The sequence below is a fragment of the Arachis ipaensis genome, chromosome B4 (assembly GCF_059453495.1).
Source record: "Arachis ipaensis isolate K30076 ecotype BB chromosome B4, ASM5945349v1, whole genome shotgun sequence".
Classification (NCBI taxonomy): Eukaryota; Viridiplantae; Streptophyta; class Magnoliopsida; order Fabales; family Fabaceae; genus Arachis; species Arachis ipaensis.
Genome location: NC_142439.1, coordinates 31,178,723 through 31,194,728, shown reverse-complemented (window position 1 = coordinate 31,194,728; position 16,006 = coordinate 31,178,723). Strand labels below are relative to the sequence as shown.

General features: G+C 36.4%; 1 protein-coding gene across 1 annotated transcript; it reads left to right on the top strand.

The window, feature by feature from the left end:
- Positions 1-10,568: 10,568 nt before the first annotated feature.
- Positions 10,569-14,139, top strand: LOC107639156 (purin-rich alpha 1). Its single transcript, XM_016342589.3, has 5 exons — positions 10,569-11,256; positions 11,351-11,398; positions 12,980-13,120; positions 13,199-13,435; positions 13,535-14,139. Exons 1-5 carry the CDS (start codon positions 10,951-10,953, stop codon positions 13,685-13,687), a joined length of 885 nt encoding a protein of 294 aa, XP_016198075.1. The 5' UTR covers positions 10,569-10,950; the 3' UTR covers positions 13,688-14,139.
- The last annotated feature ends 1,867 nt before the right edge of the window (positions 14,140-16,006 follow it).

Sequence of the window (16,006 nt, the reverse complement as noted above, 5' to 3'; positions counted from 1 at the left end):
ATGTGATACTGTTAAGACTAATGGAATAGATCCTGAAGTCTACAGGCTCATGCTTTTCCCTTTTGCTGTAAGAGACAGAGCTAGATTATGGTTGGATTCTCAACCCAAAGACAGCATGAACTCTTGGGATAAGCTGGTCACGGCTTTCTTAGCCAAGTACTTTCCTCCTCAAAAGCTGAGCAAGCTTAGAGCTGATGTTCAAACCTTCAGACAAAAAGAAGGTGAATCTCTCTATGAAGCTTGGGAAAGATACAAACAGTTGACCAAAAAGTGTCCTTCTGACATGCTTTTAGAATGGACCATCCTGGATATATTCTATGATGGTCTGTCTGAGTTATCTAAGATGTCATTGGATACTTCTGCAGGTGGATCCATTCACCTAAAGAAAACGCCTGCAGAAGCTCAAGAACTCATTGACATGGTTGCTAATAACCAGTTCATGTACACTTCTGAAAGGAATCCTGTGATTAATGGGACGCCTATGAAGAAGGGAGTTCTTGAGGTTGATACTCTGAATGCCATATTGGCTCAGAATAAAATATTGACTCAGCAAGTCAATATGATCTCTCAGAGTCTGCATGGAATGCAAGCTGCATCCAACAGTACTCAAGAGGCATCTTCTGAAGAAGAAGCCTATGATCCTGAGAACCCTGCAATAGCAGAGGTAAATTACTTAGGTGAACCTTATGAAAACACCTATAACTCAACATGGAGAAATCATCCAAATTTCTAATGGAAGGATCAAAAGCCCCAACAAGGCTTTAATAATGGTGGAAGAAACAGGTTTAGCAATAGCAAGCCTTTTCCATCATCAACTCAGCAACAGACAGAGAACTCTGAACAAAATGCTTCTAATTTAGCAAATCTAGTCTCTGATCTATCTAAGGCCACTGTAAGTTTCATGAATGAAACAAGGTCTTCCATTAGAAATCTGGAAGCACAAGTGGGCCAGCTGAGTAAAAGGATCACTGAAATCCCTCCTAGTACTCTCCCAAGCAATACAGAAGAAAACCCAAAAGGAGAGTGCAAGGCCATTGACATAAGCGCCATGGCCGAACCTGTGAGGAGAGGAGAGGACGTGAATCCCAAGGAGGAAGACCTCCTGGGACGTCCAGTGGTCAATAAGGAGCTTCCCTCTGAGAAACCAAAGGAATCTGAGACTCATCTAGAGACCATAGAGATTCCATTGAACCTCCTTATGCCCTTCATGAGCTCTGATGAGTATTCCTCTTCTGAAGAGAATGAGGATGTCACTGAAGAGCAAACTGCCAAGTTTCTTGGTGTAATCATGAAGCTGAATGCCAAATTATTTGGCATTGATGCTTGGGAAGTCGAACCTCCCTTGTTCATCAATGAACTAAGTGATCTGGATCAACTGACATTGCCTCAGAAGAGACAGGATCCTGGAAAGTTCATAATACCCTGCACTATAGGCACCATGATCTTTAAAGCTCTGTGTGACCTTGGTTCAGGGATAAACCTCATGCCCCTCTCTGTAATAGAGAAACTGGGAATCTATGGGGTGCAAGCTGCTAAAATCTCACTAGAGATGGTAGACAGCTCAAGAAGACAGGCTTATGGACAAGTAGAGGACGTTTTAGTAAAGGTTGAGGGCCTTTACATCCCTGGTGATTTCATAGTCCTGGATACTGGAAAGGAAGAGGATGAATCCATCATCCTAGGAAGACCTTTCCTGGCCACAGCAAGAGCTGTGATTGATGTTGACAGAGGTAAAATAGTCCTTCAATGGAATGAGAACTCCCTTGTATTCAAAACTCAAGGATCTCCCTCTGCAACCATGGAGAGGAAGCTTGAAAAGCTTCTCTCAAAGCAGAGTCAACCAGAGCCCCCACAGTCAAACTCTAAGTTTGGTGTTGGGAGGCCACAACCAAACTCTAAGTTTGGTGTTGAACTCCCATATCCAAACTCTAAGTTTGGTGTTGGAGAGTCTTAACAAAGCTCTGCACATCTGTGAGGCTCCATGAGAGCCCACTATCAAGCTATTGACATTAAAGAAGCGCTTGTTGGGAGGCAACCCAATGTTTATCTAATTCTTATTTTTATTGTTTTTCATGTTTTCTTAGGGTAATGATCATGTGGAGTCACAAAATAAATATAAAAATAGAAAACGGAATCAAAAACAGCAGAAGAAAAATTACACCCTGGAGGAGCATCTGTCTGGAGTTCAAACGCCAGAACAGAGCATAGTTCTGGCACTGAACGCCCAGAATGGGAGCATCCTGGCGCTGAACGCCCAGAACAAGCATGGTTCTGGCGTTCAACGCCAGAAATGGCAGCAAATGGGCGTTGAACGCCCAAAATGGGCACTAACCTGGCGCTGAACGCCCAGAGTTGTGTGCAAGGGCATTTTGCATGCCTAACTTGGTGCAGGGATGTAAATGCCTTGACACCTCAAGATCTGTGGACCTCACAGGATCACCTCAGGATCTGTGGACTCCACAGGATCCCCACCTACCTCCACTCACTCTCTTCTCTCTTCTCAATCATCCTCTATTCCCAATAAACACTCTTCCCTAATTAACCCTTTACCACTCACATCCAAACACCCACTTTCCTTCAAAATTCAACATCTCTTTCCCACCCAATCCCACCCATATGGCCGAATACACATCTCCCTCCATCTCCTCCATATCTTCTTCTTATTCTTCTATTCTTTCTTCTTTTGCTCGAGGGCGAGCAACATTCTAAGTTTGGTGTGGTAAAAGCATAGCTTTTTTGTTTTTTCCATAACCATTGATGGCACCTAAGACCAGAGAAACCTCTAGAAAGAGGAAAGGGAAGACAAAAGCTTCCATCAAGGGTCTATAGCTCAGTGGTAGAACATTTGACTGCAAATCAAGAGATCCCTGAGATACCTCAGGGGATACATTTTCTTCCACACAATTATTGGAAGCAACTAAGGGTGGAACATCAAGAGCACTCCATCATCCTTCATGAAATCAGAGAAGATCTAAAAGCAATGAAGGAGGAGCAGCCAAGGCAAGGAAGAGACATAGAAGAGCTCAAGGACATCACTAAGGTGGACTCATTCCTTGTTCTTACTTTCTCTGTTTTTCGTTTTCTGTATTATGTGCTTATCTATGTTTGTTTCTTCATTACATGATCATTAGTAGTAGTAACTTTGTCTTAAAGATATGAATGTCCTATGAATCCATCACCTCTCTTAAATGAAAAATGTTTTAATTCAAAAGAACAAGAAGTACATGAGTTTCGAATTTATCCTTGAACTTAGCTTAATTATATTGATGTGGTGACAATGCTTCTTGTTTTCTGAATGTATGCTTGAACAGTGCATATGTCTTTTGAAGTTGTTGTTTAAGAATGTTAAATATGTTGGCTCTTGAAAGAATGATGACTAGGAGACATGTTATTTGATAATCTGAAAAATCATAAAAATGATTTTTGAAGCAAGAAAAAGCAGCAAAAAAACAAAGCTTGCAGAAAAAAAAAAAAAGAAAGAGAAAAAAATAGGCGGAAAAAATAAATATATATATATATATATATAGAAAGAAAAAGAAAAAGCAAGAAGAAAAAGCCAATAACCCTTAAAACCAAAAGGCAAGGGCAAATAAAAAGGATCCCAAGGCTTTGAGCATCAGTGGATAGGAGGGCCTAAAGGAATAAAATCCTGGTCTAAGCGGCTAAACCAAGCTGTCCCTAACCATGTGCTTGTGGCGTGTAGGTGTCAAGTGAAAACTTGAGACTGAGCGGTTAAAGTCAAGGTCCAAAGCAAAAACAAAGAGTGTGCTTAAGAACCCTGGACACCTCTAATTGGGGACTTTAGCAAAGCTGAGTCACAATCTGAAAAGGTTCACCCAATTATGTGTCTGTGGCATTTATGTATCCGGTGATAATACTGGAAAACAAAGTGCTTAGGGCCACGGCCAAGACTCATAAAGAAGCTGTGTTCAAGAATCATCATACTGAACTAGGAGAGTCAATAACACTATTCGAAATCTGAAGTTCCTATAGATGCCAATCATTCTAAACTTCAATGGATGAAGTGAGATGCCAAAACTATTCAAGAGGCAAAAAGCTATAAGTCCCGCTCATATGATTACAGCTATGTTTCATTGATAGTTTGAAATTTATAGTATATTCTCTTCTTTTTATCCTATTTGATTTTCAGTTGCTTGGGGACAAGCAACAATTTAAGTTTGGTGTTGTGATGAGCGGATAATTTATACGCTTTTTGGCATTGTTTTTAGTATGTTTTTAGTAGGATCTAGTTACTTTTAGGGATGTTTTCATTAGTTTTTATGTTAAATTCACATTTCTGGACTTTACTATGAGTTTGTGTGTTTTTCTGTGATTTCAGGTATTTTCTGGCTGAAATTGAGGGACTTGAGCAGAAATCAGATTCAGAGGTTGAAAAAGGACTGCTGATGCTGTTGGATTCTGACCTCCCTGCACTCAAAGTGGATTTTCTGGAGCTACAGAACTCGAAATGGCGCGCTTCCAATTGCGTTGGAAAGTAGACATCCAGGGCTTTCTAGAAATATATAATAGTCCATACTTTGGCCAAGAATTGACGATGTAAACTGGCGTTCAACGCCAGCCTTCTGCCCAAATCTGGCGTCCTGCGCCAGAAAATGATCCAAAACCAGAGTTGAACGCCCAAACTGGCACAGAAACTGGCGTTCAACTCCACAAATGGCCTCTGCACGTGCTACACTTAAGCTCAGCCCAAACACACACCAAGTGGGCCCAGGAAGTGGATTTATGCATCAATTACTTACTCATGTAAACCCTAGTAGCTAGTTTATTATAAATAGGACCCTTTACTAGTCTTTTTGACCATCCTGGATTGTATTTTGATCCTGTGATCTCGTTTAGGGGGCTGGCCATCTCGGCCATGCCTGGACCTTCACTTATGTATTTTCATACGGTAGAGTTTCTACACTCCATAGATTAAGGTGTGGAGCTCTACTGTTCCTCAAAGATTAATGCAAAGTACTACTGTTTTCTATTCAATTCTTCTTATTTCTCTTCTAAGATATCCATTCGCACCCAAGAAAGTGATGAAGGTGATGATTATGTGTAACGCTCATCATCCTTCTCCCTTATGAACGCGTGCCTGACAAACACTTCTGTTCTACATGAATTAAGCTAGAATGAGTATCTCTTAGATCTCCTAACCAGAATCTTCGTGGCGTAAGCTAGAATGATGGCGGCATTCAAGAGAATCCGGAAGGTCTAAACCTTGTCTGTGGTATTCTGAGTAGGATTCAATGATTGAATGACTGTGACGAGCTTCAAACTCGCGAGTGTTGGGCGTTAGTGACAGACGCAAAAGGAGGGTGAATCCTATTCCAGCATGATCGAGAACCGACAGATGAATAGCCGTGCCGTGACAGGGTGCGTGAGCATATTATTCACTGAGAGGAGGGGATGTAGCCACTGACAACGGTGATGCCCTTGCATACAGCCAGCCATGGAAAGGAGTAAGACAGATTGGATGAAGATAGCAGGAAAGCAGAGGTTCAGAGGAACGAAAAGCATCTCCATTCGCTTATCTGAAATTCCTACCAATGATTTACATAAGTATCTCTATCTCTATTTTATTATATAATATTCGAAAACACCATTATCACTTTATATCCGCCTGACTGAGATTTGCAAGGTGACCATAGCTTGCTTCATACCAACAATCTCCGTGGGATTCGACCCTTACTCACGTAAGGTATTACTTGGACGACCCAGTGCACTTGCTGGTTAGTTGTATCGAAGTTGTGACAATTATGAAATAAGATCAGAGCACCAAGCTTTGGAGCCATTACCAGGATTTGTTCGAGCCTGGAGATCACAATTTCGTGCACCAGTTGCCAAATTGGCTTATGAACTCTCTATGTTTAGATTGATTTTCTCTTATTAATGCAATTGAGGTATTTCAGATTTATGATTCTTATTTAGCTTTTTATATTCTTGACTTTAATTGATTAACTGGAGGCTCTTGAGTTATCAACTTATCGTGATTGATTGTTATGTCTGCTAATTGACTGGAATTCCACTAACTCTAGTCTTTCCTTAGGAGTTGGCTAGGATTTGGGAATCTAACTAATTAGTTCACTTGACTTTCCCTTGCTTTCGTAAAGGTTAACTAAGTGGGATTAACTTCAATTCTCATAGGAGTAACTAGGATAGGACTTCCGAATTTTCATACCTTGCCAAGAGTTTATTTTATAGTTATTTATTTACTTTATTTGTCATTTAAATTACTTGTTCCTTACTTTCAAAACCCCCAATTTACAAAACTCATAACCAATAATAAGAACACCTCCCTGCAGTTTCTTGAGAAGACGACCCGAGGTTTAAATACTTCGGTTATCAATTTTAAAGGGGTTTGTTACTTGTGATAACCAAAAGGTTTGTACGAAAAGATTTTCTGTTGGTTTAGAAGCTATACTTACAACGCGATCATATTTTTATATTTCTTTACTGATAGAAAAACCGATCGTCATTTATCTCAAATAATCAATATTGCTCAATGGGGGTAACATTCCCGGGAATTTATATAGTGCCCAGTCACACTTACGTCGTAGGGTCAACAGAGTATCGAGTTTTCAACCTGTTACACGTGGTGGCAAGCCACGGCACTTTATCCAGGGAATCTCGTATCTCAGATTATTCAAATTCATAAGCCATATAAATAATTCAATTATAATTCATCAACATCCACATCATTCTCAATCGCATCTCATTCATCATTATACATCAATCATATTCAATCCTTATCCTTCATTATCACACCTCCCATTCCGTCCATCAATAGTTCTAATTCAAAACATAATTCATTCTTTTCTAAATGAATCAAACTTAAAATTTACTCATTTTCTTAATAACTCAAAATCAACCATATAACTTTTGAATCTAAATCTTTTTAAATAATCATCTAAACAAAATCTCAAATTTTTATAAAATGTTGGCAGCATCTCCTCTAGAACTCGGACTTTGCCACCCTTTTCGGGTCCAAACCTGCATTCTTTTCAATTCAACATACCCTTCCTCATCATCATAACAATCACCACAATAAATCTACCTCAGATCAACAATTATACTCATATAATATTCAAATCCAACAACCAAAATTCAACTAAGAATCATAGTTCACAAATCCTAGGCTTTTAACACAAAATACCTTATTATCACAACAACATCCCCAATAGTTATACCTCAAATCAATAATTCACCAAATCACCACTTAATCAACAAGCACCAAACCAACCATGTTCATCAACAGGATACTAAGTATTAAATATACACATGCAATCCAACTTATCCTATGGTCATCTAACCTAAGTTTTCAAAGAATATTATATATTAAATGCAAGAAACCTAAACCATACCTTAGCCGATTCCCAAGTATTATTCCAAGACAATTTTTCTAAAAGAACCCAGTCCTCAAAACCTCAACTAATTCGCTTCCTCCAAGTTCCAGTATTCATAATTTCAAGCTCCAATTATTTATTTTCAACCTAATACACATTTATTACACATATACATCCAATTTAATACTCAAAGCTCAAATTCAATGAAATTAAAATAGAATTATCGTATCCTCACCTTACCCAAGCTTCACATAAGCAAAAGTGAACGTTTTCCCCAAGCTAATTGGATCCTAAAACATCAGAAATTAAAGAAATTCAACCTTCCTATTCAAAATTCAAAAATTGGGGAAAGAGGATGCTGATAGTGATTAAACAAGTTACCAGTGAAATTGTTCCAGTAGAAATGTAGATCTCAACGCGGTGGACGCGTGGACGCAAACGATGCGGCAATCGGAGCTCAGACGGAGAAGTTACGGGAGTTGAAAATTAATGTAAGGGTTATGGGATATTTCTCGTTTCTCTTCTCCCTGGAAGCTGAAGGCTTCGTTGCTGTTGTAATGAGGGAGAAGACATAGCTGGGTTCACTTAATAGGTCGGTCCGGTTGGACCGACGGTCCGGTTTGGGCCCGGTTCAACCGGTTCGGTCTGTTCGGTCCAATCTTGGACCGTTTTCTTCGAAGTTAGTGTCAAAATTCTCGTTTCGATGAGCTCTATCCTAATTTAATATAATTTTTACATTTCTAACCTCCTTATTAAAAACTAATTTACTGACTAATTATCTACTAATTAATCGGGGTTTACAACAACACTTAAAAAAGTACGTCTAACTAGCTAACATGTAAACAGTAAATCTGTTACCAACAAACAATTTATACCTAACAATTTTATCTAACATGTAACAGTAAACCAAATAATTCTAATTAAGATAAAAAAAAATAGACTATTATTTACTAACCTGGAACTGAGAAAATCGTCCACACTAAATTTTACAAATGTCGAAAAGACAGAAAAGAGTAATAGAGAAAATTTGGAAGAGAGAATAGAGGAAGAAAAGGATAAATAAAAATGGTCCCACCAGTTTAAATAGTGTGCCGAACTCATCATAGAGTTCGCCGAAGGGGGAGGGGCGGCAAACTCTATAAATTATAAAGTTTGCTGGGGTACAGCGAACTTGTTCTTATTCCCAAAAAAAAATTCGTATCCTTGAAAATAAAATTGAAAAATTTTTTTTAAAAAAATAATTAATTAATTTTATTTTATATACGAAAAAAATCCTAATCCAATATGTATAACAATCTCGTATTTAAAAAGTAATCATTTCTATGGATGCATAATTAATGTTTTTAATATTTATTTAAATAAAATATCCACATTCTCTAATAAGGGTGATGTTAAATTCTCCATCTCCGTTAGTAATTCAGCATTAAGACGTCTGTGACACTAGAGAAATTATTGTATGGTCATGTAGCATTTAAGTAGGGGGAAGCATTTCTTCCTCATTCAGTATCGTATCTCCACTTTTTCCGAAGAATGGCAGAATTGTGGGATGGAGAATAAGAAATTTAGAAAGCACTCTTAAGATTAAATTAAAGGGATTAAGATTTTTTAGAGTAAGAAAGTCGATAAAATAATAAAATAAAAAATTAATTATTTTTAAATTAAAACAGTTGGACATATATTTTATGGAAGTTATAAAGTTAATACTACCATTTACTTTATAAAATTATGAATGTAGTCGTGTCCTAATCCAACAAAGTGACAAGCGCCAATGTTTTAAATTCTAGTGTTTTAAACTTCAGCGTTTTGTATTTTATGGTTTTCGAATTTTGGAGAAATTGAAAATGTTCAGTAGTCAAGAAAAATTAATAAAAAATTGATATAACTTATCTTATTTAATATTTATTAATTATTATGATAATTAATAAATATTAAATAAGACAATTTTTGACTATTTTTTTTATGTCTTCCTAGCATTACCGTGGAGAAATTTGATATTTTTAATTAGTAGGCAGATGACATCCGTTTTATACCCATCATCATGATATTGATTCTTAAAAAGAGTGATTGTGTTAATTAGTGGATGAATTTTCTATTCACCTATGATTACAATAAAAAATTCTCATAGATGGCGCTAAATATTCCTACGTTTTGTTGAGGCAACGAGTTTGTGAGATAAGGAGATTGGAGATTCTAATTCAGTAATTTGAGCGATGTCAGAATAACTTGCAAAATATTTCGATACTTAAGTCAGTAAATTTTTTTGGTGTTCAGAGAATTCGAAACTACCTGCTAAGCTTTCCTTTTTCTTTTTATTCTCTTTTTTCAGAGTAACCGTTTTCTAAGTGTTTACTGTCTTCATTATATGCTTTAAATGCCATAATTTGACAATTTTATGAATTTATGATGTTATTAGCATGTATGTTGTGTCTGTTAATTGGTAAAGTCAAATTCTTATTTACTCATAATCATGAGTATTATTCTTGTCCATAATAGGAATATATATATAGATTTTTGGTGATATTCTCTTTTTGTTCATCATAGATAAACAAGTAAATCTAAGTACCTCTATTCAATTCAAATAAATAATAAAGGACAGAATTCATCAAATTCCATAACATAAACAAAAAATTAGTAATTTTGGCAAAAATTACATGATACACCTGAGAAAGTAGATTTATAGAGAACTCAGAAATGGAGAAGAACTTATCGAAAGAACTCCAATAATACTAAGACATCAGTGTACAAAAAGAAAAAGCCAACAGAAACTAAAAAAAAAAGATATGATAAAAAAGAAAAAGAGAAAACATAATGACAATAGAGATGATGTAGAAGGAAAAAATACGGAATAAAAAATTAAAAAAGTAGAAGAGATTAATAAGATAATTTTATCATTTTAAATTTTATTTATTAGTCCTTCTTCAATATAATATTTATTTGATTTTTTTAATAAGTTTAATATAATTATTTTTTTTTGTTAATTAAAGTTTTTCGATCATTCTTAGCAGTAATTTGTTTTAAATATAAAATAAATATATTAAAAATTTAAATTTTTCATTTTTTAATAAAAAATATTTCAATTTATAATTTTAATACGTATCTTAAAGACATAAAATAGTTAAATTCATAAAATAAACATATAAAATTCATAAATATGTCCTACCCAAATCAAATCAAATTAATTAATTAATTAAGAAGTGCACTTGAGAAACGACCTTATTTAATTAATCTCAAAAACAATTTACATTTTCCATATTGAGTAATTTAGAGTTCTAGACAGCTCCCAAAACGCCACAACGGCACTACTTGACTTGGGGGGTGAAAAGATCACATCACATCAGATGGATCTTAGAAGGTGTTAGTTCAGTTTTCTCGAGTTGAGGACATCGGGGAACACGTCCTTCAACACACGCACTAACGCCAACCAAACACTACTAACTCTAGCTTGCTGGTCTCTCACTCTCCCAAACCACACCCGACACCCACCGCGCAATCACCATTACTCTTCTCATCCCCAAATCAAAACCCTAACCATTCATGTCCACACACACATGTGCTAGTAACTAACTAACCACCAATTCCCCGTTCAGATCCGTTTGGCGTCATGGAGGCTAGCTCCGGAGGAGGTGGTGGCGGTGCTGCGGCCGCTGGTGGCGGTGTCGGCGGTGGTGGAGGAAACGACGTGGAGCTGATGTGCAAGACTCTGCAGGTGGAGCACAAGTTGTTCTACTTCGATCTGAAGGAGAATCCTCGCGGCCGCTATCTCAAGATATCGGAGAAGACCTCTGCGACGAGGTCCACCATCATCGTCCCCTCCTCTGGCATCTCCTGGTTCCTCGATCTCTTCAATTACTACGTCAATTCTGAAGATCATGAGCTATATAGCAAGGAATTGCAGCTCGACACTAAGGTAACCACCCTTTCTATATCTTTCTTCGTAATTTACTTAATTATAGTACTAATAGTCTGTTATTACTTTAATTGCTCGATATTTTGTTTTTCAGATTTTCTACTTCGACATTGGGGAGAATAGGAGGGGCCGTTTCTTAAAGGTGCTCACTTAATTGCCTTCTTCAGCTTCATATCTATATGTTTTGTATCTATCAAGAGATTTTTTTTTTCCGAATTGAAGTCAGTAGCATCTTTAAGCTGGATTTAATTGTTAATCCCAATAATTAGGTGTCGGTATTCCTCCACTGTGGTGTTTATGCTTTGGTAGTTATGACTCTGGCGGTTTTTGTGGGAAATGATAAGTAGGAGTATGTTAATTGTTAGAATTTTTACTCCTTTGTGGGATGCTTTACTCCTCTTGGCAATGAATTTTCATGGAAGTGTTTGTGAATCCCTGCATAGTCCTTACTCTTGCCTATGGTAAGTAAGGGAGTAAAAGGAAATTTAACGAGAAACAAACTGTCTTTGGTTTGATTAGGAAAGAAAGGTGATTAAAACTAGGAAAACAATATTTCCTCCATTCTGTGAGTAAGTGATACCCTTATCGTGAATAGGGGAAAATTTTCCCCTTTTCATTTTCTCTGTCTTCAATTTTTAAGTTGAATTGGCCCTTGAGAGAACCCGTGTTACCCTGTCTGAACCGCTTTTGATTTTTCTGCCACCAACTTTGCCTCCTCCTGCAACTACAGATCCTCTGTCCATTACTGCATTCTTGGAGCCTCAGTTGGACCCCCCCTACCCTCACTTATCACGGCAATAACAACCTCTTTGCTCCAAGAGAGTTTTGTCAAACACTTTCAACCATTTGTTCTCCGCATCTTGATCTTGTATTCTCTTCTTGATCCTTTCAATATGTGTTTAGCTCACAATGGTATCAATTTTTTATACTGGGACAATGGCAAGGGACTCATGGATCTCTGTCTTAATTGAAGATAAGACTTACTCTCCCCATCTAGGCAGAGGAAGCTCCATCATATTCAACGGCTGGAACTGCATTAGAGCAAAGGAAGCAGAGACTGAGTGTGAACATAAGGACTTGGGATTCAATGAATTACAGACAACTAAAAATTGTTTGACACGTTTTTTTATGCTGAAGTGGAAATTTTATCCTGTATTATTTAGTAATTACTCCAGTAATAATTCTTCGTTTCATCTTTTCTCCATTAATTTAACACCCAGTGTCCAGAGATGAGTTATAAATTGTAATTTATTTTTTGTGTTTGTTTTGTTTTAACATAATTGTCCTTGATCATTTGCTTATAACATTTTATCCTTGCGTTTCTTTTTCTTTATTAGAATGAAGGTTAGAATATCTAGGATTCTTACCAATATTAAGGATGCTTACAAATATCAGTTATTTTAGTGTCCATGCCTGTGCACACACATAATTAGGTGTTAGATTGTTAGGTGATCCATGTATATGTATAACAAAGTGTTGAATATTTTAACGAGAATTTCTATAGATTTTTTATTTTGCATTTGTAATGTATAAAAAGATTTAGATGTAGTTTGCTTATTTTTAGACTGCTATTCTCCAAAGAATCACATATCTATAACCGTCAGATTTAAGTTGTTACTGGTGTCTAAGGAAATCATGTGTATAGTGTAGATATTGTAGATGTGCTATCTTATAAAAATGTCTAATTGATTTCAGAATTATCATTTTATTTTATTTTATGAAGGTGTCTGAAGCTTCTGTGAGTAGAAACCGTAGTACTATCATTGTTCCTGCAGGAAGTTCCAGAGATGAAGGTTGGGCAGCATTTAGGAACATTTTGGCTGATATCAACGAAGGATCAAGGCTTTTCATTCTACCCAATCAGGTAACACTTTGTATATTAACATCCTATGCAATCAGTGATATGTTCTTATCTCATGTTATGGTGTGCATTCTGCTACAGCAAAGTTCTGAATCCTCTGAACGTATTGTTGGACTTTCTGATGATGTTGGTGCCGGCTTTATCGCTGGCCATAGTAATCAACCACCAACCACTTCTGAGTTGGACAGGTCTGTTGATTTGCCTGCGCAAGAAGAAATTGGGAATGTGGGGGTCTCAAAAGTGATTAGGGCTGATCAAAAAAGATTCTTCTTTGATCTTGGGAGCAATAATAGGGGCCATTTTTTAAGAATCTCTGAGGTGTGCTGCCTTATCCTTTTGCCCTTTTTCAAATCTTATTTTGTTAAGTTTGTTTTGATGCTCGATATTTTGCTGCAAATTCATGTTATTACATTGCAGGTTGCAGGTTCTGATCGATCCTCAATAATTCTTCCACTGTCAGGGCTAAAGCAATTTCATGAGATAGTTGGTCACTTTGTGGAAATCACCAAGGACCGAATTGAGGGAATGTCCATTGCTAGTGTCCGTACAGTTGATCCCCCTCAAAGATGAATGCTAATTGGTGTGTTCTGTAAGAATAAAAATAATCACACCCTCTCCGTCAAGGTGTTATTAGGGATACAAGTGGGTGTTGGTCATCTGTGTCTGGTTTGGGTTTGTCTTTTTTTTTTCTTTCTTTTTTCTCTCCCTTAATCTCCTACTTCTCATATTGTTCTTCCATTAATGCTTTTGAAATAATGGGAACTCTGGTTGGCCAAGAAGACTAATTGGAATTGGAATTGGCGGGCAATGTTAGTATGAACAGGAAATAATAGGTGAACATTAGACCAAAGAGAGCCTTGTACTTGATTGGATATTTTTGGCACCTGTGCTATATTTTGTAATAATGCTTGTTTGATTGTTTGGCTCTCCATCCTAGGTGAACTAAACTTTGATAGTGGCTTATGTCTTATCATCATCTATCTAGAGTTCAATGAAGTCAAAGAGTAATGATAATTCGTCCACTTACTTTCTCCTTCTCCATGGTTACTTTGTGCATTGTTTGATATGGAAATGAAAACCTTGATATTACGATTAACATGAACATTTAGAAAGAAATAGACAATTTGGGGAGGTGGGGATGCGTTTTAACTTTTAAGTCGGAAGCATGAACATTTTATCTATAAAAAAGACGGAAATATAATGCTAATCTTGAAGTGTCCATTTCGCATAAAAAATGAATAGTTTCGGTGAATAATAGCACAGATAAATTATGGTAAACAGCATCCATCTTTCTTTCTGTAATAGAGATAGAGAAAGACCGAGACATATCTGTCCAATAATAAAAGAAACATATCCTTATGGTTGAGCCAGTTTCAAGCGACAATACAAAAATGAGAAAGAGACAGAGAACAGAGAAACACGGAAGTTATGAGCAGGTAACTAGCAAGTCAGTATTATTTTATGAAACACGGAAAAAGTAAGCTAATTCGGTAAGGTGTCCGTATGAGATACATCATAGACATATCAAACAAATGGAAGCGTTGCATTAAGTTGGCAGAAGATCCAATGGCAAAACGGATGGATAATGGATTTGCCAAATTCACCAAAAAATACAGGTACGGCTAAGATTTTTAGTATAATTCAGCCAAACGGTATTGCCAATTGGCGGGTTGGACTGTATGCCCTCCTCCTCCTCTTCCTCCTCCTCCACTATTATTATTATTATTATTATTATTATTATTATTTGTTGAATTTGAAGAAACAATAACAATAATTTGATGATCATCATACATTATAACATTGGACTGAAAACTCTAAAGTAGTGTGAATAATTTTGTTCGGCTAATATGCAGAAAATATTCAAAAGAAAGAGTAATAGGCAAGGTCCAATGATAGTTTAGACCCATGATCAAAGCATTCACCTAATTTGCTCACTAATTGTCCAAGGAATAGTTGCATATTATTATCCAAGATGAAGAGAAGCAAAGAACTCATTCTCTCACTTCTCTCTTCTCTAACCCACGTGAATCAGTTCCAAAAAGCAAGGTAGAAAAAGAAAGTCTGATTAGGGTTCAAATCAAGAAGAAAAAGTGAATTACCAAAATCAAGAAATAAAAAGGAAAGAAGAAGAAAGTTAGAAGTTAGGACTCAAGCAAAGATCAAATCCAGAGGTGAATTAGAAAATTATTTCTTTTTTTGTGCTTCATTTGTTGCTTGTTGATGATGCTTTCCTCCTACATGCACAAAATGAAAAACTTGAAGAAAATGGAGGTTACGAAACTCTGCTACAAATCAAGAGTCAAGAACAAAACTTGGAGGCAAAACATTGATGAATGGCTCAGATCTTTGAAGAAATTTGAAAAAGGAAGAAAGAGAAGAAGCTAGATAAGAATGCATGTTTGCTTTATCCACTGCTGTTGTCCCATCTCTTCTCGGCACTGCTGTTGATGTATTTGGGGAAGAAGAAGTCAACTGTTCAAGGCAAGTTCAAGCTTTGGAAGCTTTACTATTATATTAAAAGGGTAAATGACTAGAGATTGAAGTAAGGAGTGAGCACACAAGTTTGGATCTTCGTAGCTTTCAAGGTATCCCTTCTTCTCCTTCATGAGTTTACATTAAATTTTTTGTTCTTCAGTATTCATCTTTCTTTGTTCCTTTTCAATGGAAAAAAGGCTATAAGTAAAGAATCAGAAAAAGTCATTGAGAGAAAAGGCAAAGAGAGTTATAAAAAAAGTCAAAAAATTTTGTCAAAACTCTTTTGTATATTTTTCTGTTTTGTACACATGATCCTGATGAATTCTGATAAACTGCTATTTTACGGTTTATTTTGTATTGAATTGAGCGGATTTTATCAATTATTCTCACACTTATTCATATAAATTGCATGTT

Bases quoted from the DNA above. Each gene is read 5' to 3' on its own strand.
- LOC107639156 (XM_016342589.3), top strand. From the start codon at position 10,951: ATGGAGGCTAGCTCCGGAGGAGGTGGTGGCGGTGCTGCGGCCGCTGGT. The intron at 11,257-11,350 runs GTAACCACCCTT...TTTGTTTTTCAG, and splicing joins AATTGCAGCTCGACACTAAG to ATTTTCTACTTCGACATTGG. The intron at 13,436-13,534 runs GTGTGCTGCCTT...ATTACATTGCAG, and splicing joins ATTTTTTAAGAATCTCTGAG to GTTGCAGGTTCTGATCGATC.